At 35.2% G+C, this 24,560-nt stretch overlaps 1 protein-coding gene across 10 annotated transcripts in view; it reads left to right on the top strand.

Moving 5' to 3' along the window:
- MBNL3 (muscleblind like splicing regulator 3) overlaps positions 1–24,560 on the top strand; it is a 94,009-nt gene that overhangs the window by 57,221 nt on the left and 12,228 nt on the right. For 6 of the 10 annotated variants that reach the window (XM_081126755.1, XM_081126753.1, XM_081126756.1 and 3 more), the window contains 3 exons: positions 13,536–13,700; positions 22,201–22,392; positions 23,414–23,650. In XM_081126755.1, coding sequence (XP_080982881.1) covers positions 13,536–13,700; positions 22,201–22,392; positions 23,414–23,650 — 594 coding nt within the window. Of the gene's footprint in view, positions 1–7,203; positions 7,331–13,535; positions 13,701–22,200; positions 22,393–23,413; positions 23,651–24,560 lie in introns of those variants that run through there. The other 4 variants (XM_081126761.1, XM_081126760.1, XM_081126754.1 and 1 more) reach the window with 2 other exon arrangements.

Here is a 24,560-nt window from a genome sequence, read left to right on the forward strand (position 1 = left end):
ATAGAAAATTCTCAGGGAACATTACATCACAGATATTGGGGAAGAATAATATGTGTCTAAATGTATGAAACCAAAACAAAAAAAAAATGTTCCTATTATAACACTTTGAAAACATTAGTGACTTTTTTAATACCCCAAGAGCTCTAATGTTGGTGTTTCTAGCTGTTACAGGGGGGCTTTCAAAATTTTATATGCAGCAAATGTGGAGGCATAAAAAGGTGTCTATACATATGTTATATAGTTATATACTTATTAGTTCTAATGGTTATTTCATATTTATAATATCTGTTGTATATTTTTAGTTTTTAACAATAGAAATGTATATGTATATACATACATATCACATATTCAAATATGTTTCATGTTTATATGAGTCAATCTTGGCTTCTAAGAGTTTCGCATAAAAATGAAAAAGTGAAAAATTAGTTCAAAAACTTATAAAGTTTTATAATGAAATGCAATTTTAATATTTCACCAATTTATATAAATAATATTCAAAATCCTTTTGTTGTAATTAATTATTTGTTAGTATTTTAAGCACCATTAACATCTTCTTTTATTGTCTGTTATTTGCTTTGCTTTATCCTCCTAACTTACAAGGCAAAAATGACTTGCCTGATTTCTTTTATCACTTTAATATTATAAATAAAATATAACAGCAGGTTGGCAAAGTAAAAATTTTTAAGTGTATCAACCAAAAAGTGTGGTGTTCCAAACATTTTTATAAAATAGAAATTACTTTAAATGTTTAGTCATTATGTTTCTAAAGTGTATTTTCATTATGAGAGACCTTAAAGTAAGAAGCTTGTGATGGTAGACATGTGTCTCTTGATTAGATAAACAGGTCTCCCTAAGTAAGCACTGGCTTATTGCCAGTTAAAAAGGGAGCAGTAATTCTTTTATCTTTTCAGTTATTTGCAAGGATAAGATTAAAGCCTGAATCGGCTTCTCTATCCTCTGCTATTTCACCTATCATACTGCTGAGCTGTGGGAGCAGCAACTGTTTAACAATATCCAGTTCTAAGAAGAGAAGTGTCCGTGGCTCTTTAACATTGTATATAAGTTCCCTCTCTAGGCCCATGATAATTTACCCACAACATCAAGAATTACTCATATAATAATGCACTACTTTTGTGGAGAGGTAAAATGGTAAAACAGTTTGTAATCTGTCATATTTTAATATTTAATTCACAGTAACAATTTTAGTTCTATTTGAAAGAACTAATAAAGAGAAATAAGTATAACACTTATTACATTTTGTACTCATTATATTTTCAAAACACACTAAATTTTACTTTTCATTTGTTCAAAGTACTTCTGAAGTGTATAGGGTCCAAAATTATTCCTAGAAAAACTGATGCACAGAATTGGAAAATAATTTAGCCATGATCTAAAGGCAATCAGAATCCAGGACATTTAAATCCCGGTCTAGCACTCTTTCTAATAAAAAATGGAAATCATATTAAAATTTAGACTTATTACTGCTTTGTCTAGGAACAAATATATGAGAAGTCAAAGTATGAATAGCCTGTGACCTCACTCCAAACAGTTGATTTATTTCAACACTGGATTTTTTACTATTGTTATTTTCTCTATGAGATTGTCTTTAAAAGTATAAGTACACTTTTGAGTTCTGCATGCCCAGTCGTTCAGTCACTTATAAAATCCAGGTTCGCAACTATCATCAGCAAGTATCTATAACACTTTGTTTTTAAAAAGCTGTGGGAAAACCTAAATGATGTTATAAATAGAATTGATGTGTTTATATTATTGAAGTTTTTACCTGATATATCCACGTATTGATTTGTATTTGAAGTCTTTAGATTTATTTACTTACCCAAAAATAAATTGGCAATATAGAAAATAAAATAAACATAACTCCTGTTCATATCCTACTTTTGAAGTACTGAAAAAGTCAAACCCTAATTCCCAGGCCCACAATTCATCAATCACCCTGCTTTGCTCCATCTCAAAGTATGTACATTCTCTGGTCATTTAAATGAAATCCCTACTACTAAGCTTTTGGTTGTGTAGTTTTTTGTGTGTAGTGTATGTGCATTCTCATTTGCTTGTGCTCTTAGTGGAATGAAATGCTTAGTGGAATGAAACACTCGGCACTACTTTGTGATACAGTTGATCTTTTGTCACCATTTAGACATTTTCTCTGCTTTATGATAGCGTTGAAGCTACAACACTTAGACATTTGTGGTCTGAGTAAATCTGCTTCTAAATGGCACTACTGTGTTTTTAAAAGAGTCTTCTTTTAGTGTGGTAATGACAGCCACAAAATGCACACAACCAACTCTTTCACTGAGCTCCACTTCCATCTGTTCTCTATGTCCATCAGGTTTTGCTGGACTGTCCTTTTGTCAGGTCATGGTTGTTTGTGTTTAAACTCTTATAACCCAACTCCTGATAATATGACACTGCTTCTCCCAAACCAAATGGCAAAATTCTATTGTGCAAGCATTTAATAAAAAGCTGAGCTAAGAGAGGACAGGTTTGTACTAATTGTTCTGCTTCGGTAAGGATGAAAGACTTAATGCATATAAAGCACTTTGAACAGTGCCCAGCACATGGTAAATACACAATAAAGTAAGCTGTAATGATTCAGGTGTACGTGCTATTAAAAAAATGGACATTCAGTTACCTTGTCTTACTTGTTTTCAAGTCACCCAAGATCCCTAGATAAGTAACAAAACATCTTATTCTCCATAAATTTAGCTTAAATAGTTTCTGGACATACCTAACAGCCGGTTGACGTGCAATAATCTTAGAGGAAAAAATAGTGGCCCAGACAGTAGAAATATTTGAACTAGCTCATTCCTCAGTTTAGTTAATGTCAAAGTATTTGTGGGGTAATAGTGTGCTGGTTAGGAATGTGAGCTCCAGGTCCAGAGCACCTCAGTTCCAATCCCAGCTCTGCTACGTTAGATCTGTCACCTTGCGTAAGTTTCTTTACCTCTCTGTGTCTCAGTTCCTCAATAAAACACTGACCTCCTAAGGTTGTTTATTGTGAAGATTAAATGAGGTAATGCATATAAAGCACTTTGAATAGTGTCTAGCACATGATAAATACATAATAAAGTTAGTTGCTATTATTCAGGTGGATGTGGTGTGAAAAAAAAGGGAAACCAGATTGCAGAGTTCTATAAATTCCTTAAAGGGGTTTATCATTATGACCACTTTCAAGATATTAATGGAAAATATAATTTTATGGAGGCCTCAACCTGGTGTCTAAATATGTGTCAGCAGTTGTCACATGCCAAATACATGTGTTAAAACTGTATATACAATTATTCTCCAGCACAGTCATAAATGGTAAGAATTAGTTCATTTCTAAAGGTCATTTGACCTTATATACTAGAGTCTAGTATATAAAGTCAATGTAAAACATGAAACAAAATAAAACCAATTAAAATTTCTAGTTATATTTAGTAGAAAAATAAGTGGGAAAGATTGGCACAATGATGTTTATTTCACTGTATCACTTTATAAAATACTTTTTTCTAGAATTAAATTTTATTTGCCTTATATAAGAGACACATAAACTGGACTTTTATTTTTCACAAAGACCTGTTTTTTTGAAGTTTTCTAATTTTCAGGGAAGGCACAATGAAGCTAGAGTAAATCTGTTTTATTTTATTTTTCCTTACTAAAATAAGGAGTCCACTAATCAAAAGGTATCAATAAGACTTTTACTATGACCCTTGAAACCTTTTTGTGGTTAATATAGAGGGTATATATTTTCAAAGAACACTACATCCCTACAAGGGTACTATTCTCCCAGTAACTCTTGTTCCAGCTGTTGAAACTGACTTGAGGAGTTCAAATGAATAGATTTAAAAATTACTAATTAACTTTTTCTGTTCTTTGCTTTGCTTTATTTTTCCTTGTTTTAGATTTGGAGATAGGCATTCTCTGGTAGAGGTCATATTTCAAATTCTTCTCTGTAAGGATATGAGACTTTATGGTTGAGGGATTGATTTATTTTAAAACATAAAACCTCCACTTATCATTTTATCTTCTTTAAACTAACCCCATTTCTAGTCACATTGTTTGTGGATAGCCTTGTTTAGGTTCTTTAAATACCAGGAACAGTTTCATCATCATCAAATATTAACTTCTCACTGAAAGCAGGTGAGCTTAACAAGGTTAGTATATTTACTAAGTTAGACTGAAACAGGATAATTTTAAAATACATATATTTTAAAAAGTAATCTCAGTACTTTTATCTAGAACTTTGTCAATTCTGTTCAAATCCCTGAGACACATTCTGGATGAAACTTAATATACTTGATAGATATTCAGGCGAGGCAGCATAGATCTTTGTTTTTAAAAGAAAAAGAATTCGTATCAATAAATTGCTTTTCTTATGTCTGCAGAACAAAACGAAAGCTAAGTTGGTCTAATTTTCAGATACGTTTTAAAAGAATCCCTTGGCTAAAAACACCACTTTATTTAAATATACAACGTGTTTGGAGTTTTTTTTGGGGGGTGTAGTATTTGCCTGATACTCTAAAATGCCTACAGTTTTAATAACAAGTTAACACAGAGGTCTCAATAAGACTTTTGGTGATATAAAAAAATATTATCATTGTATATTTGGTGTTAGTTTGGTAGTTGGGTAGGAATATGAGGAAAATGGCTTAAAGTGGATACATTTTGCTCTATTTGGGATCTGAAACATGATTTCACACTTAAGAATTTAGCCAGACCCTGTAAACAGCCATTTTGATATCACACTTTTAATTTTCTTTATCTGAAAGAAGACTTATGTTTAGCAAAGGAGGGACTGATTTTCATCTTTGTGCCTCTAATTTAAAAATGCAAAGGTTAATCAATAACTGTATTTGCCCTTCATATGACCTCTGGGTGGAGGGTTACGTGTCTGGCTATAGAGTTGTAATTATTTAATTTATTCTTAGCAGCATTCTGAGCTCTGCAAAGCTAAATTGTTTAAATCTGAAAAATAATCATTGCCTCTCTCACTTTATACCCTCTTTCTAAGTTTGCAAGATATTTGTCTAAATTTAATTCTTCTTTGTAACTTTCCTTTTACTTAGAGACAGGAAATTTAATTTTGCCAAGTGGAAACCCCAAGGTTTAAGTTGAGTGCAAAGCTAAGACCCTTAGGAATGGAAGGGATTGCCAAATACGTTCTTACTTCCCAAGTTTTAGAGCAGTTAAAATTCACTTGAGACCCTTAAGTCATGGAAAACCTAAGCTAACTGGCATGGGTTCAAGGGACAGAAGTCATAATGTAGGAAATCCAGTTAAACAGATAAGACTCAAAGTTGTAACTTCAGAAGTTGCCTAACATACATTCAAATAAAAGAAGAAAGCTTTAGCAGCCATTTGGAAATATCTGACAGAACTTACAGCTTTGGCATTGGGAGTTGGGAAGATGTTTGTGGGATCTTTCTTTGTAGCATTCATAGGAAAAATCACCATTTTTTTTTTTAGCTTTTGGGAAATCAAGTAAGGAGATCTTCAAATGATGTTGTTTTGTTATAAAGTTGATGAGGGGGAAAAATTGATTCCCGGCCAGAGCCACTGTCTCTGTGGAGTTTGCATGTTTTTCCCATGTCTGCACGGGTTTTCTTCAGGTTGTCTGGTTTCCTTCGCATCGCAAAGATGTGCATGTAAGGGGAACTGAGGTATCTAAATTGTCCCAGTCTGAGTGCCCCTGTGATGGAAGTGTGTCCTGTTCAGGGTGGGTCCTGCCTTGTGCCCAGAGCTGCTGGGAGAGGCTCTGGCCACCAAGGACCCTGAACTAAAGTAAGCGGGCTGGAAAACAATTCCCTTATTTGTTTTGATTCTTCTTTCTTATATATCTGTAGAACTCCCATTTATTTCCATGTTTAATATTAGAAGTATTTTTGAGTCTTTATTTAGAAGTTTGGTTGGAGCTTTGTACTGTATACCAAAAGGTCATCAGTTCGAATCCCGGTCAAGGCACATACCTAGGTTTTGGGTTCCATCCACGTTCAGGGAGCGTGTGGGAGGCAACAGATCCATGCTTCTCTCCCACATCGATGTTTCTCTCTCCCTCTTCCCACTCTAAAATCAATAAACATATCCTCGGGTGAGGATAAAAAAATAAAAAGAGGGATGGTTTTTGTGATTAAAGTATGTTGGGAAATGCTATTAACAAAAGTAAGCAGGTTTCTTTACTGTAGAACATATAAGAGAAACTTTACTATGCTCTGGTGTGTTGTCAGTCTACATGAGAGGAATATAGTTTGCCATTTCTTACAAGTATTTAACTAGGAAACTCAGTTTTTGAGGGTTCTTGGGAATGAATAGTGGTCTCTGGTACACACTCTGGCAAATGCTGGACTAAATGATCTCTAAGAGCCATTCCAGCTTTAGTATTTAATATTTCTGTGACAGGTTGTCTATTATCATATAAACTTCCTCAGTGAAGTACAATTTCATTCTTTTTGAGAGTACTAATTCTGAATCTTTGATAATTCCAATGAAGGAGTTTGTATTCTTAATGAATAAAAAATAATTTCAGAATTGTGTCTAGAAACTGATTCTTAAATGTTCAAAATTGTCACTTTTGTAATATATATATTCTATAATGTGGAGCTATTATGGATTGCCATTTTTCCTGAATACATTATTTTGTTCATTAGAATTAACCATGCCCCTCTACTTCTCCCAGTCTTTTAATGTGCATTATCAAGGGTTGACTGGAAAATAAATCTATGCAAATAATGGCTATTCATGCCATTTTTGCATGTTTTGAATAAGTATCTGCATAGATCTTGTGTGTGCATATAGAAACATGAAGCTTAAGTAGTCATTTTCCTGAGCTTCAATGGATGACTGTTGCTTGAATTTGAGTATGCCACAGACAGACCTGAAGGATAAAAAAAAAAATCTGCCCTCCTCACCCCCCCACACATATAAAAACCTTAAAATCATAAAATCCTCATTTTCCTGTAATAATTCAGATGTTTAAAACTTCTGTATAAATTTAGAATCAGTAGTTAGGCGTGGTGGTCACTCACCATGCCTGTCTTCATTCTAACCTAAGGGAGGAGCTCTGGCAGGCATCAAAGTCATTTGAATATACACTTGCACCACTCTGGGTGGGAAAGCTAAGTGGCTGACAGGATTGGGAGGGAGCCATGTGAAGCTTTTTGGTGGGAGGAGCCATGAAATAAAAAACTGCTTTCCCCAACAGTCAACTTCCTTAAATTCCTTGTAGCTGGTCAGGTAAGCTGGGACTGAGAGTGCCTTCTGGTTTGCTCCGGGCAACTAAAGGCCAAGTAGAACCTGGGCTGATTCCATGGAGAGGGCTGCTTACAACTTTAAGGTAAAGGGGGCAAATTGAGTTTTGGATTATTCGACTCTATTTAGCTCAACTCACACGGGTAGAAGAATAAATAGGGAGAGGGTGGACAGATAATATATAGATTTGAGCATACTTATACTAAAAAGTTATTTGTTGTTTATCTGAAATTCAAATTTGGTTGGGAGTCCTATATTTTCCTTTGATAAATTTGACAACCCTAGATAGTATTCTAAGCAGAAGCCCTAGCTGGGAAGAAGGGGTGCAAGTAGCTGGTGTCCTCTTTGTCCTTGTTCTAAATTGCTGTGGTAGGTGACTGGATGGGGTGTCCAGAAAAGTGAGGGAAGCCTATGAGCAGGAGATCTGACTGACTCTTGGCTGAGATACCCTTTTATGTTATTTCATAACAAATTTTATGCAATAAGTAGATTTTGAAGTCACATGATTTTATGTGTATTTTATTCTTAGAGTAACAAGTTGAATGTCATGATTTTTCTTTCCTTTTTTGCTAAATTTTAATGACATTTTATGTTTGCTGCCATCAACTACTTTAAAGACAACTTCCATGAATACTTAGCATCAGAAATGCCTTCTGACTTTTGGTAATTTGTATCAGTGTACTTCAGTAGTCTCTGGGTTTTAATTTGATTCTGGTTGGCTGCTTGGAAACAGAGACGACGCATTCTTGAGGAGCTTATTATTGAACAGATATTCAGTTAATATTTTTCTAAAAAGATTGAAGGTATTTGGTTAAATCAGGAGGAAACTGGGGAGGGGGCAGGAAGTATATTTGGGGTATTGGTGAGGCAGGCTTGGTTTCACTGTGAACAGCAACTATGATATTTTATTTAACCTTCCAAAAATTTCAAGGTAAAAATTTAAGGTCATGATTATTTGAAAATAAGTGTTTAATGCAAATGCAGCTGAATGTGTGTCTTTGAAGTACAGGGGAACATGTTTCTTATAAGAAGTCAGTATATGTAATAGAGATCCACAAGGAGGCCCCACCCATGTTATTATCCCAAAACCAGGTATTCCACCTTTGTCCAAGTAGCTTCTTGGGAATTTGACTTGCAGCTTGTTCAGAGAAATGTGGAGTAGAGGTGGGAGAGTTTGAGAAGGTAGTTTATTCAAAGCAACCCTGGAAATGCAGTGCTCCCCCAGGCAGGCCCAGATGCTTCTTAGATATGAATCTTCTGCAGGTTCCTTTATTCAGCTCTGTGGGATCCTGTACCCTGGGGGTTCCTGTGACCACAGACTTCTGTGAACACAGACCAGAGTTAGTGTCTGTGTACCTCATGAATTCTTGACACTTCTGGTTCAGTTATACTGAATTACCAGAATTTTTCAGCAAGATGGTCACATACACCTCTGAGTATATATTCATAGAAAAAAAAAAAGATATAAATTTGTTATTTTCTGGGCCTGAATAGGATAACGGTTTATTTGGAACAAACAACCAGGAACAACCTTAGTCATGTGTTGGCTACGATTCTCTTCTTGGAGCAAGATAAAAGAAATTATGAAAGGAAATAACAAGAGAATGGAATATAAACACAATAATCTGATGAACAAAATAGATTCAGTGACATAGAAGCAAGGAACAGACTGAGAAATCTCAGAGGGAAGGTGGGGGTGGGGTGGGGAGAGATTAACCAAAGAATTTATATGCATATATGCATAACCCATGGACACAGACAATAGTGTAGTGAAGGCCTGGGGAGGGGAGTGGGTGCAGAGTGGAAGGGGTCAATAGGGATAAAAGGGGACATCTGTAATATTTTGAACAGTAAAAAAGAGAGAGAGAAAGAATTAGGCCTCTAAGGCAGACTTAGTGTTAGGCCCTGTAAGATTATTTTCACAAAGTTTATTCATTCAATCAGCAAACTTTTATGGACTGGCCACTATTAACCAGGCACAGAAACATTCCTGGAGATTCAAAGATGAGGAAGATATAGCCCTGCCTTTAGATAAGCTCAAAGTCTAATGGGGAGATAGGTATGCAAACAATTTATCACAGTGTACACAGTGATAAGTACAACCATAAAACTGAGTACAAGGTGCAGCTGGAGGCACAAAACAGGGGGAGATAAATGGCAGTGGGGGTGGGGAGATGGGTCCAGGGAAATTTTTACAGAGGAAGAGTCATTTGAACAGAAAATCCATATTGGGTAGTGAGAATCTGAAAACTTGGCTTCTGTCCTTCCTGTGCTGCTTGTTAATTATAGGACAAGCCACCTCATCTCTTTCTCTGAAAGATAAAGGTGCACAAGATGTTCCTTAAAATCTGTCTCAGCCCTAAATGTTGCAATTCTGGTAAACAAGTTATCTTAGTGGGCTATTTCAGAACAATGGGGGATTGTTGAGCATATTACTCCCTTCATCTTTTGGAGGTCACAATTTGAAAGCTTTCTTGAGACAGGCAAGAAAATTATTCAGACCTTCTCCCTGCTTCTTACGTATTCAATCTTGGTTTCTGGTTTGTTCCAAAGTCATTGCCCTGTATATGTATATCAGTGCTGACTGCCGTGGAAGGTGTGTGTACTTGGCTGGACCTCTCCATGGACTCTACGTTCAGCCTCATTAATTTTGGCTTCAATATATTCCGGAAATGGTTTACTATAGATCTGAAAAAAATTTCTTGTCTGCATTCCAAATTTAAATTAAAACTTGTATGCAAGATTTTAAAAATGCTCTTTGTGCATATATATTGACATTCATAGATGGTATAATATTGGAGGAGAAAATAATACAAATTATATTTGTATAAAGACAAAACTCTAAAAGGAAAAAAGTGGAGAATTTGCCATTAGTATGCTGATATCTGGCTAATACTCAGTTTATGTTGATGTGCCTCACTTTTAGCTCTTTGAGATCCTTCCTAGCCTTTAATAGGTCTGAGATGGTTGTAGGAATCCGGGAACCTAGTACGTATGATTTGTAATTTTAAAATTACTCTTACTTCCTCTGAGAGGCCATGTCTATGCATATACGTAGGTTTCAGTGGGGCAATATAAAATCAATAGGATTTTTTCTTTTAATAGATGATCATTTAAATGGAATAACATTTTTGTTCACAGAACTAATCATCTGTTCGTTGCCTTTATTTAACATTTAACTTAACTCTTGGTGGCCTAGCAGAGCAGTGAGATATCTTTGAAAATATAATCCAGCTATATTTGAGAGGATTTTCCTCCATAATTCCAAATGTATTTTAAGCAGCAAGTAATTTTGCAAACAACTGTTTCTGTTAAGATACAGTGATTGACAAAGTGTAATTTTCAGCTTCATGCTGTCCTTTTCTTATTCTGATAGATAGTATAACTTTCTGTCATGAACATAAAAATAGTACATTTCTCAGAGTTTTTCTACCACCAAGTATATGGAAAGCCTTGTATCTGACAGAATCTCCTAGGTCCCAAGACTTAGGTGGGGTTTGAAACTCTACAAGGCTACCTTTCTCTTTTAGTCAAAGGTTTTGCACTCATTTGTGAAAAGCTTAAAGGTAGGAAAAAGGAAATAGATTGAAGTTTGGAATTTTTATAAATGCTCTGCAACTTTTTTTGTTTGTCATCAACTTTTTCATGCAGTTGTATTTTAGAAACTTCACTGACAATTTTCTCCCCCCTGCTGCCTTTTGGATGCATATTCAAAAAGAGTAGATAAGAGAGGGCTGCTGGAAGATTCATAGGTGTAGTAGTGCTTGTTTCAGTAGAGAATCACTCTGGGTAGAGAATGCAGATATTTTTGTCTTTTATAAACTTTTTTTAACATAAGCAACAGTCTCTGTTAAGGTACTATTGCTATACATCTGCATTGTTATAGAATTAAATTATGAATTCTGTCATTCATAAGAGACTACTTTATAAATCAAGTAAAATCTCATAAATAAGATGAATATGTTTGTTTTTTAAATCTCATGCTGCCTCATATTCCAGTTTAGTTTTAAAGCCCAACTTGATGTAATTTTTAAAGAGTAAGTCTCTCTTTTTCCCTATTTTTATATACCATTTTGCTTTGTAAAAAAAAAAAAGTCATTAGTTTCCCAGGATAAAAGCTTAAGAAAACTTATTATATGTAAAGGACAATTATATAAAAACACAAAGGCGGGTAGTAACTCTTTGTAGATTGGCAGGACATGTGCCAAATACCCCGTTTTCTCCCTCTTTTCCTTCCTCTCCCCTCTCTGATTGCATTCAATATAAATAATGTTAAAACTCTAAATTGTAACAAATGTCAAAATCCTAATGTATTTCTCCCCCCCGCCCCCCTTTTCAAATGATCTATTGTTTGGAATTTCTAAATATAAGACAGTCCTCATTATACAGGTTTTTTGGAAAGAAGTAATAAATTGTGTTCTCTATAAATGCCTATGGTTGTGTTTGCCACTTGTCTGGGAGAGCTATGGTGCCTAATTTCTTTTTTCATTGCTGCTCTGTAACTGTCCTAAAGTATGGGGATTTGAGCAAGGGTCCTAAATGTAAGTATGCAGGAAAAGAGAAACTAGTCTGAGGGGAAGAAAGGTCAGGAGTAAGTTCTTTAGACCTGGTTAGGGGCAGGATTTCCAAATGCTGCTGCAATTAGAGATAAAAAGGACTGAAATTCAGAAGAAGAATCAGAGAGATAGAGATATAAGGTCTGAGCAATTACTGTGACAGATGAAAGTTTGCACGAATTTCATTTCTCAAGGGAAAAGAGATTAGAGAGGAGAGCAAAGGACCTAGTACCAAACTTTGGGGAAATCTTTAATGTTAGGGTGTGAGAGAAAGAAGAGAAATGGTAAAGTAGAAACTAATATGCTTAGCTGTGGAAGCCACTAAGTGTCACTGCTTCCCAGGGCTGTTAATTTTGAGTCATATAACCTCAATTATGCTGGGTTGAGACTGGAGAATCTAGGGACTAAAATCCTTGAGACTATCTTTGCCTTGGTGCTAGTTGTGGTAAGTGTAAAAAGAAGCTCATGTTATCTGTTGGGAGGTGTATTAATGGGGGAAATCTTCATTATTGTGATTTTAAATTTTTCGTACAGCGGTTATATGTGCTGAAATTATGTGGCTATCCTTAGGCTACTTTTATGAATTTGGGAAGATTGGGTTAATAGCATTCTCAACTCTTACTACTAATAAATTATTCCTTTTCCAGGATTTGCAGAGAAATGTAAAGGTACATTGAAACTAAGTTATTATTTCATTTTATAAATCATTTAATTTGATTAAAAATAAATTGAGCAATGGGAGAAACAAAAGGACAAACCTGACAGAAAACAATAGTTGAACCCTTCATATCTCAAGCTATGCTTTAAGTTGTACTCAGCTTCTTGCCAGGGAAAGTAAAATAATGGAGCGCCTCATCCCACTGATCTAATATTTAAAAGAGCAGTTGCAGTGCATCAGGTTTTGCATTACATGTAGGTCTATAAAGTCTTGAAGGAAAAATCTTGATTCTCAGTGAAATTATGGGGATCATTTAGTAACAAGATAACTAAATATGGAGATGTGATTGTGTAAACCATTTAGATATCATAAATAAGGAAAATTCACAGCATCAGTTCAAAACACTTGATGAACTAACTAATTTCTCCTGGTTCGAAACAAAAAGTTGCCTTTTTTTCTTCATCCATCTCTAGCACCTGTTGGGGGGGAGGTTGCTCGCAGTTTTTCTTGTCTTAACTGAGTTATGGTGAACCTAGTAATCTAAATGAGAGAACGATTAGCTGCTTTATATAATGCTCATGAGTTAAACACAACAACAGTTGACATTTGCCGATGCGATAAATATCTGTCCAGTTTTTCTATAGTAAGCATCCTATTTAGTAGCCACGTCAACATTTAGGCAACACCAAAGATGCTTGATTCCACAGGACTGACATATTATTCTGTTTGGAAGTGTTTAAACCATCAATAAAGCATCCAAATAGCTGTGGCTGCCAGATATAGAGATTTATTCTATGGTTACAAGATTGTCAGTGGATTTCAGGATTTTTCTCACATTGTATGGGTTTAGGAAAAAGAACTTGAGACCCCTAAATTTCCAGAATAATGAACCTAAAATTTAGAAAATATATTTCTGTGTATATCGTATTTTTATACTTTTTTCTCCACCCCCAATTGAGGGAAAATTTAACATTTTCCCTTTAATTTTCTCTATTGTTTGATACACTTTTATTATTCTTAGCCATGTCAGATTTTTAGAAATATTAATGAAAATTAGTCTAATTCTTCATTTTTAGGGTCGGTGTGCCAGAGAGAACTGCAAGTACCTTCACCCTCCTCCACACTTAAAGACACAGCTGGAGATTAATGGACGGAACAATCTGATTCAACAAAAGACTGCCGCAGCCATGTTTGCTCAGCAGATGCAGTTTATGCTCCAAAATGCTCAAATGTCATCTCTTGTAAGTCAGAATTGTCTTCGAAAAATTGTGTATGTGTGCCTTTAGGGGAAAAAAAGAATATATGTCTACACTGGAAAAACCTTGCAGGGCCTTTGGGAAGTTAGTTATGGAAGGATTTAGGACACAAGCTAATGTATTAATGGACAACACAAAGCTGTCCTTCATAGGAAGGGAGCAATCAGGTGTGTTCGATTTGAAATCTGGGCTGTATTTAGGCATGAACTCAGTTTATAGAAGAATATTAATAAAGGAGCAGGGTCATTTTAAGATGAGGAAGAGGTCTGATTATTATTACATGATGTAAATCTGCAAATTCTAGGACATTAATTCCAATAGTTTTTTATGGTAATTTTATTGTTGCTTTTTAATAGACTTTTTATTTTGAAATAATTTTAGATTTAAAGAAAAGTTGCAAAGATAGTACAAAGGGTTCCCATATTATCTCTTACCCAGTTTCCCCCACTGTTAATATATTTCCATGGTATTTTTGGTGAAACTAGGAAACTGACATTTATACATTACTATTAACTAAATTCCAGATTTTATTCAGACCTCATCATTAGTGTACTCTTTCCGTTCCAGTGCCCAATCCAGGGTACCGCAGTGCATTTATTTGAATCTCTCTCCCCTCTCCTCTGGTCTGTGACTGTTTCTCAGCCTTTCTCTGTTTCCCACGACCTTGACAGTCTTGAGTAATACTGGTCAGATATTTGATGGTGGTTTTAATTTAACCTAGTCACCGAGTTTTTCTTTGCAGAAATTAATAAGATTATGGTGTCATTCTAGACCAGTATCTTACTATTTTTGTGGATCAGTGAGCTTAGATAGGTCCTTAAAAAAGCAATTCTTTTCCTATTGAGAATTAATCATCTTTTGCTACCTTAAAATATAAAGTTTCAGTTTGGTCTTTCAGGGGAAATTGAAAACTGCCTTTTCTACTGAATTTACCAGGTCTCAAATTTAGTTCAGTGGTGTTTCATTCTAATTCCAACTGGTCTACTTGCTTTAAACCATTAACAAGATGCTAATTTGAAAGAGTTATGTTACCTTTATTTGTTATCTGTTTCATCAGTGAATAAGTAATAAACACACTGAAAGCTGAAAGATGTTTGTAGTATTTAGATACGATGAAAATATGGATGCCAAGAGTGGATTGACTATCCCATTATAAAGTTGATTCTCAGAATTCAAGGAGATATGTGTAGATAGGGCACCCCTTAACTAGTCCAAATTGATAAGCAGTACATAAAACAAGTGGTGGGGGTACTGATGAGTCACTAAAATTTTGCACTGTTTCTTATTTCAAGAACATCTAGACAAATTTAAGTAAAATAAATAGATTTCATGTTCTATAGTATTAGTTTGTAAAAAATATTTGCCTTGGAATTCAGTGTTGATTAATTACATTATAAATTAGTTCCCAGAAGCTCACCAGTGAGCTCCTCAGAGCTCCTCTTTGGCCTTCAGGATTACTTTACATGGTTGAACTCCTTCAAACTATTTCCTGGGCTTTCACACACTGAAATATTTACATTTCTTCCTACTTCTAAAGGGGTAGGAAAGAGAAAGTCCACTAGATGCTGAGACTGGATAAACAAAGCCACAGAAAATTGAATGTGCTTGGTGAGTCCAGAAAATGTGAGTAGATGGGGAATAAATCAAGGGAGTTTTCCACCCATCTGTACTACTCTCAGCATCTTGTGGGATGTCCCAATTTCAGACTGAAGAAAGGATAGGAGCCAGACTTTATCACACACTTGAACCCAGTCTTTCCTAAAGAGTTAGAGTGTATATCTTTTCACAAGTCAAGGGACAGCATCAGGGCAGCAATCGAATGCCCTGTTTCAGGGAATCAGAGTAAGGTCTGGAGTAAAGTAGTGGTAAAGACAGAAGGCTGACTATTCATTTTCTATTTAGACTCCAGTAGAGTCTCTCCATTCCTAGTCTCAGTTCTTTATGCATTATCGATCATGCTGGCTCACACTGGGGAACAGGGAGTAGTTTTAGAGCCTAATAAGAGATACATAGAATTTTCTGGCCTCTTGTTCCTTCTAATTTGATTCTTCATGCTTTCTATAATAGAATACATTTCCCTTATTTCTCAGTGAAGGTAATTTTAGATTCCAGGCTGTAGAACATGACTTACATGACTCACAGGAGTACAATTTATTTTATAGCATATCACAAGATACAAGTCATTACTTAGAAGACCCCAGGGAACAATTGGAAATTGCTTTTCTAGCTCATAGTTATTTAAAAATAGCTGTTGTGACATGATAAACTGATAAGACATTAAATTTTGCTATTATTATGTGTAAAAAAATTAACCCCACAATGGTTAATATGATCCTCTTTTGAGGTCTAGAAAGCTGCTTTGAAAGCATGTTGTAATTGAGCTAGTAACAATTTTAAATGACATTTACCAGTCTGATTAGAAAGAAACGTTCTTTGTTATGGATCTTGATATTACTATAAAAGTAACATGTATTTTACTTAATTTATCTCGTACCTACTCTCCCCAAATAATCCTCTCTCCCTTTTAACACTCTCCATAATGTGATCGTTTTCTTTAAAATAGTCAAGCTTTTGTTTAAATTTCCAGCCCTGATGTTTGTATGGTTGCATATTAAGACCCATTTGATATCGCTGGCTTGAACTTCAGGTCTTTCCACAAAACATACTTTGATCTGTTTCTAGGATACCAGAAGAGCACATCTGTTTTTGGAAAACTGGAGTATGGTTTGCTTATTATAAGCCCTCAGATAAGGAGAATGTCAGCCTAAATGGTATGGTAGCTAGAGAACAGATTCTGTTCAGTGTGACTGAACAATGACTAAAAGCCACACCTAGTCAGTTTGGGTGGAATGCTTGCTGTACCAGGCAAGTTTGTTCACTGTGTTTAACAGGCTTGAATTGACATTTACTAGTATAAAATTCCACCTCTGAAAGCTTTTGTTAGCCCTATTGAAGAAGTGTAGTAAATGAGAGAAATGGTGTGACTCCCTGATATTTTTCAATGTTGATTAAGAGAGAATTTTTGATGTTCTCAGCAAAAAACTAAGTTTACGAACTCCCCGTGGCATCATTAGGGAGGCCAACATGAGCACTGTACAAGAATCTTAGGCAAAGTAGACATACTGGATTACTCTCAAACAAAGCTAATGGTTTAAAATTTTAGGAATTTTCATTACAGGGAGGAAGGAGTCTCACTGCTGGATGCAGTGTATGTATGTATAAAGTGGACATGGTGTTATAAGGCTATTAAATATTTTTTATTTAGACATTTTGCATAATCCAGACCTGTCCATATCTAGTAAATTTCTTTAGTTTCTCTCTCTGAATGTGTTGACTCACATTGAGGCAGTTCTTTACACACAGATAAACTTGACTCAGTTGAGTGTATTTACCTGATGATTTATATAGAGATTATTGGCTTGGCACATTTGGCTTAGCCATTGGGGTATACCAAATCCTCTGGCCTGCTTTATGCTTTTCATGGCTTGCATTCCTGTGGCCAGGTTATGGTGTCCCAAACCACGCAGACTGTAAGCATGGGTTTCACTCCAAGATTTTCGTTTATCACAGATAGAATTATCTGACTTCTGTCTGGATCCTCCCCACCTTTTTAACATAATTTTTATAGTTCTATTTACCAAATACATTTCTCATAAACAAGATTATATCTTTATCTGACATTAATATAGTAAAAAATGAAGGTTATGTGACACTTCAGAACCCAAAGGGGAAAAATAGGAAGTTCCAGTAGAAAGGAAGAAGGGAGATATACTAATTAATAAATAATATCATTATTTTCAGACTCCAGTGTTTTTAATGTTTTTCTTCTTTTTTTTTAAATAGGAGCTATAAGGTAGTTTTAAGTGACTTGATGTAAAATTGCAAAATATTTATTTACTTTTTCATTTTTGAAAAAGTTTAATAGTTAAATGATTTTAGTAGTTAATGACAAAAGGATAATATCTTTCCCTCACCAAGGTACATTATACATTGTGCATATTCACATCAGAGTTACATTTTTTCTAGTTCACATAAACTAATTTTATTGACTGAATTATTTATGCTATCTCTCTAATTGTCATGGCTCTTTTATTAAAAGTTATGAAAAAGGTGGGTAAAGTATTTTGTAGATTTCAAGGAAAAGGAAACTATGTCCATATTCCAGATTACTAGTCTTGTGGTCAGTACAGAAATTTAAGTATATTTTAATGGTGGTTCTTCAGTGGGTTTCTCAGTTTACCTACTTGCAAAATGACAGATGGTGCTTAGCTGTTTCATATCGGTGTGGTGACATTAAATGTTTTGTAAAGTGATTTTTGCAAAATGTTCAAGTCAGTAGATAACATGCATTATGCAATTATAAGGCTAATATGCTGTTAATATAATTATGACTGACTGTCATTATCATGTGAAGTTCCATATTGACTGAAGTTGACCAAGTCACATCACAAGAGTGAGTGGAGTGAAACCATACTATGAGCCCACATTTCATCTGGATTTCACTACGTTCTCTAAAATATTAGAGAAGATTTTACTATAGCTATAGCAACTAAAGCCGAACATTATTTATTTGTTCAACAAATTATTTCCAGGGGTAGGTTAGTGAAGGCTCAGGGCCCCTCATTTGCATGATCTCCTTCCAAGGCCCTTGGAAAAGCCCAAACAATATGTTTACAATGGGTTTGTAAAATTTGCAAAATATATTTCTGTATAAAGCTCCTCTCCCCAACTCTACTGAAAAACGACAGGCCCTACAGATCCTGGATTCACTCCTGATTGCAATTACTGATCTAAAATAGAGTAGTCATTCAGGTTCTTTCAAAAGGCTGTGTATGTTACACTGCTTAACGCTCCTTTTGTAGTAAAACAAAATAAATCACACCAGCAGTAGGTTTGCTGTCTTGTGTCAAGTCTGTTAATACACAATGCGAAATCTTTTTTTTCAAAAGTTAAACAAAAATGGTACACTTTTGCAGACAGAGGGCATTTGTACATGATATCTTTTACAGAGCCCAGTTTCTTTGATAGTGATAAATCTCAACATTCTCCCTCTCTCCTCCCTCATATTTTCCCATGGGATATATTAAACGTAATCTCTTCTCATTACATTTTGTGTCCTTATCCTCTGGGGCTGGTTAGCTCAGTTGGTGCTAATGAAACCACGTGGGCCTGCTCTTGGTCACAGTCTAAGCTACAGCCAACTACCTCAAAATTGCTTGCTGTTGATCAGCAGTGAGATGAAAGCAGAAAAGTTGGGAAAGCTCTGTGAAAAGCCTTTTCCTTGATGGAAGATAAACAAAACAAAAGTAACAATAAACAAAATCAATGCTTGACAATCTTACCTATAAAGGATGATCTTTTTCTTATCAAAGCCATCCCCTTGCTCAGATCTCCATCAGGAGACCTAGTTTAAAACCCACGGTTGCTCCTGCACAAGATAATAATCTTCACTCCAATGTAAAAATGCATACATACATATGTGTGCCATCTACTCTGTGCCAAGCATTAAAAGGGTAAGAGGTGGATAGAAAGATGAATTAGAAACAGTCTCTAACATCTAGGAAAGTATAACAATAGTAAGATGGTGAATTAATGTTTTTGTGACCCCCCTTAATTTCTGACATATACCTGATCTTCTGTATTTTTATAGCTTTGGGCTTTTCTTTTTTCTTCCATAGAGTTATCTTGCTATTAATGATGTGAGGTTTTGCTTTGATTTGTGTTATTTTGGTGGTTGTGATGGCTGTTTGTTGAACCCCTGATCATTATAACACTTAGAGTCCGTTTATCCTGGACTTGCACTGAGATGTTTAGAGTCTCCCCCCTCCCTGTGGGGTGTTGGGGTTTTTTTCTTTTCTAAGATCTTGGCATTCCTCTTCTCAAAAAATCTACATTTTGTTTCATACCTTTTGTTTAAATTGAGTAACCATTTGATTTTTAAAAAAATACTTTTCCTTCCCTAGTGAGATGATAAAGTTAATTGAATTGTCATTATTACATTGTGGTTCACCAACAAATAATTTCTAGGTCAGTTCTTGTTCACTTCTCGGGAACAAAGTCAAAACTGCCTTGTCCAGAAGATCCTTACCTCTAGTCATCATCTGGTGTTATGCTGATGTGTGTGTAGGTTCTCCGTTATAACTCCTGGCCTACTTTACAGCTTCTTCTCCACCAAATATAGGCAGATCCAAACCAGGACTTGCCCTGTTTTGCATGCTATACTTTACACCTTTTATCCCTGCAATAATCTATTGATCCTTTACCTACCTGCCTACCTTGAATGCTTTCTCTTACTTGGAGACTTCTGTGACTAATAAGGTCAGAAAATCCAGGTCTAGGTGAGAACAACTATCTACTTTTGACCCTTGAACTTATTTTTTTCTTAGCTTTCTCTGGAGCCACAGTGACTTATTCATTAACAAGCATGATTAGTACATAAACACCACTATCTGCTTTGTATCTGTTTATAAAGTTAACTCTCAATTACCGTGGGACCAATTAACCAGTAGAGGTTATGTGGGCTTCCCACTGTGCCTTTTGGCTACTTCAGTCCTTGCAGAAAATCACACAAAGAGTGTGCAAATGACCAAGTCAAAACTGTGTAACCAAGATCATTCATTTGCGCTCCATATGAATAGTTACTAAAGTCTGATAGAAACTAAAATTATACATTTCAATGTGCTTTGGGATAGTCTAAGGATAGGAAAGAAATATGCATGGTGATGGTGAAATGGGCTTCCTTTTATACTGTATAAATGCTTGTAAATGAGCAATAAAATTAAGGTATTATGTCTGCTAGTAAAAGTTAAGAGGACTATTTTTCTGGTATTAAAATTGAGTCTACAAATTGTTACCAAATGTTTACCATCCTATAAAAGAAAATGTTTAGTCATCTACCTCTAGATAGGACCTCAGAGATGGAAGGCCCCAATTATCATATTATTTTCTTACCAGGATTAGCCAAAGTGACTTAAACTATTTTGCATTCATCCAATAATTGTAACTGACCTGGGTTATTATTGAAATAACTACAAGTAGATCTAGGCTGTTGGAGAGACACAAAGATTGGTTTAGCATAACATTTACTTTTTATTTCTTTATATTAGCTTGAGGAATAACCCATTTAAGTATTAACTCAGTGTTTCTAAAATGTATGTGTAAACTGGACATATCTATTTGAGGCATAATTTTCCCTTGAATTATATTGTTATTCAATGGTGCTTCAGAATCCTTTAAGACTAATATGTGGTGACTCCTAACATTTTACCTTTAGAGAATTACATCTGTCTTTGTCACTGAGCAGTTATTTTTCTATTAACAAGTAGTTAAGAACCTTAATTTTAGTGACTATTTAAAATAACATTTCAGTGAATACTTTAGTACTGGTTTCTAAAGCTAAACTTTTTCAACTTCTAGAATCTTGCCACAAGTATTAAATTCACATCAATAGATTTATACATAATTAGCACTTTAATCCAGAAATTGATGGAGTGCTTTATTTTTGGGAACCCTCTAGAACAAGGGTCAACAAACTTTCCTGTAAATAACTAAATAGTAAAGGTTTTAGGCTTTGTGGGACAATGGGCAAAGTTTAGGATATTATGTAGGTACTTCTATAACAAGAGCAAAAACAAATACCGACTACTATTTGTAATACAGATCTACTGATGAGCACAGTCAACTTTATGGACACTGAAATGTGAATTTCACATAATTTTGATGCATTATGAAATATTTTTTATCTTGTACTTTTTTCAACCATTTAAAAATGTAGAAATCATTCTTACCATTTGGTCGTACAAAAACAGGGCAGACGAGATTTGGCTCAAGTGGCTTTCAGAAGAACCTTAAATCTGCTTGCAAAGGTCATGTCTATAGAAGGAGACAAGGCAGATTGTCCATGTATATATCATTGGTGACATAGTTTTTAGATAAAAATGAAAGTGCTGAAGAAAACACATTTGGAACAGAATCCCATCAATGATGTGAAATTTGGTTAACTCATGATTGTTAAAATTATGTGGCTTATTTATCAGTTTACCAATAAATTTGATACTCAAAGATACTTGTTGGTTTAAAAGCAACTCCTATATGGAATTAGTATGAGACTCAAAATAAATCGAAGAAACAATAGCAATTTTTTAAATCCTCATCTGAGGATATTTTTTTCCCATTGTTTGTTAGAGAGAGTGGAAGGGAGGCAGGGGGAGAGAGAAAAACATCGATGTGAGAGAGACACATCAACTGGTTACCTCCTGCTCATGCCCGATAGGGGTTGGGGATCGAACCTGCAACCCAGGTATGTGCCCTTGACCAGGAGCAACCCTTTGATGCAAGGTCCGATGCTCTAAACATTAAGCCACATTGGCCAGGGCAGCAACAATGGCAAATTTTGATATGCTTAAGCTTTCTAAAAAAATGACTCCTTGTGTATTATTAGGAATAAATGTTTACCTCTAACACTATTTTTCTTTCAAACATACAGGCTTCCTTCCCCATGACTCCATCACTTGCAACTAATCCTACCATGGCTTTCAATCCTTACTTACCCCATCCTGGGATGGGCCTGATTCCTGCCGAACTTATGCCAAATGCACCTGTTCTGTTTTCTGGAAACCCGCCTCTCACAATGCCAGGAGCTGCTGGTCCAAAACTGATTCGTACAGATAAACTGGAGGTATTTGTGTAGAAATTTATAAATACCTATATGGTTGATATTAACCTTATGCATAAAACAACATCCTCAGAGCTCTATGTTTTGAATGTTTTAAATAAGTGCATTAAATGTTAAATATTTTACTACTGCAATTATACCCTTTTGTGAAGTGCATTGATTCAGTTGTACAGTAGGTCAAAGAATGTTTTAGTGTCCCTGGCCACAGACTGCATCTCTTTTGCTATGGCATAGGAAGTCTAGGGGAATTCTGCTTTTACCTAGGCCTCAGCTTCACAGACCAGAAGTATTAGAATAATCAAATTGAAAATAAGTAGACTAATCTATCTGTTAATGAAGAATGTAAATGAATCTCATAGTATCTAAACCTTTTTTCCCCATTTTTAAAGAATGTTGTATTAGATATTAAATATCCCCTGATGCCTAAGAAAATAAAATTTAAAAGAAATTTCAAGCAGCTGATTTATTGAAGTTCTTCAAACATCTCTTGTCATTTTTCATGTATTGAAATAAATAACTAGTCAGTGTCTTACAAAGTCAGCTTCATTGGCAGCTCCTTAAATGCCAGGCAGTGTATCATAATGGAATTTGATTGTACACATAATGTAATTCAATCATGGTCCACAAGTCTGCTCCTGGAAAAACACATTGCTGTGTGATAAAGACTCATGTCGGACCTTAACAAAATAACTCTCTTTTGCAAGCTTAGCTAATTACACTTTAGGCTGTATTAAATGGAAAATTAAAAATTAGTTTCCAACAGTGCTTTTAAGCACTTTTATTTCAATGTAAGAAAAACAGAGAACTTTCCTTTGGAGAGAATGAAATTTTTTTTCTAGGAATCAAAATGTTGTCTGTGTTTACATCTCATAGTGAATATGGCCTTACATTATCCTTCAGCTTTTTAGATTTTTTCCTAAATAAATGACAAAGTAATGTATACTATTGTTCTTACATTCACTGGCAAAATAAATACAATCTAATCACCTTCCAAGTCATCAATGTGATATTGTTTTTCTTCAAGGTTTGCCGAGAATTTCAGCGTGGAAATTGTACCCGTGGTGAGAACGATTGCCGCTATGCTCATCCTACTGATATTTCTATGATTGAGGCAAGTGATAATACTGTGACCATCTGCATGGATTATATCAAAGGCCGATGTACCCGGGAGAAATGCAAATACTTTCATCCTCCCGCACACTTGCAAGCCAAACTCAAGGCAGCTCATCACCAGATGAACCACTCAGCTGCCACCTCGATGGTAAGAACAGGCCAGGACTTGTGGACTATTTATTTGGGGGAAAATGATTAGTCTATTTCCCAATGTATGTCTTGTAACCATAATCTTGGATAGTCATGAGTGGACCTTAATATGAATAGCCAAGGTTATAAGCTGGAAAAGAGAGAATCCATTTATTCTACTTCATTTACTAAAATATTCTAAAGGTAATTATTTAAAAGCTTTGCTGATTATTTTAATCTACTGTGCTTTTTCTCCCATTTTTCAGAGAAAGAGAAACATGATTTAAACAGTAAATTAGTTTTGAGTGTTTTTTTTTATAGCATAACTAACCTTAGTAAATGAAAAAGTCAGCAAGGTGCCTCTCTGCCTGTGAACCACCTTCATGGTCACTTTGCTAGTAATATCCATAATGCCTTTCAAAAGCAGAAGACTTGAAAGATGGGATAATAAGTAGGCTCTCATTTCCCAGAGGTTAAGGTTCCCTTTCTTTTCTGGAGGAATAGTTTTAAGGGAGCAGCCAGCTGAGGCTGGGGGAGACAATTCTACATGGTTGAGAGAAGAGGCAAAAAGAGTTGTCCTAGAAAGTCAGTTTTGGGGAAAAGGTAATTCTAGTTAACACTGAAAGGTAGGAGCTAGGGAAAATAATTATATACCACAGTACTGTATGATAGGTTGAGAAATAAGAATTGTGATTACTTGTTTGTCACAGCTCTCAATTATTTTGACAAGCTGCGTGCTATTTTCTTTTTGGCTTGGGCCCTTCTTTGTGTAATAGGGCATAACAATCCAATAAGGGACAAAACCTTGAGGAACCTCCTATTTCCTGACTGTGGAAAAAAATCATCTACAGGACTCTGAAGCCCCTGACAGAGACCTTGCCTTTACTCAAGGAAATACATTTATTTTCAGACCTCCCCTATTTGTTCAC

Source organism: Miniopterus schreibersii (assembly GCF_964146895.1).
Source record: "Miniopterus schreibersii genome assembly, chromosome: X".
NCBI lineage: Eukaryota > Metazoa > Chordata > Mammalia > Chiroptera > Miniopteridae > Miniopterus > Miniopterus schreibersii.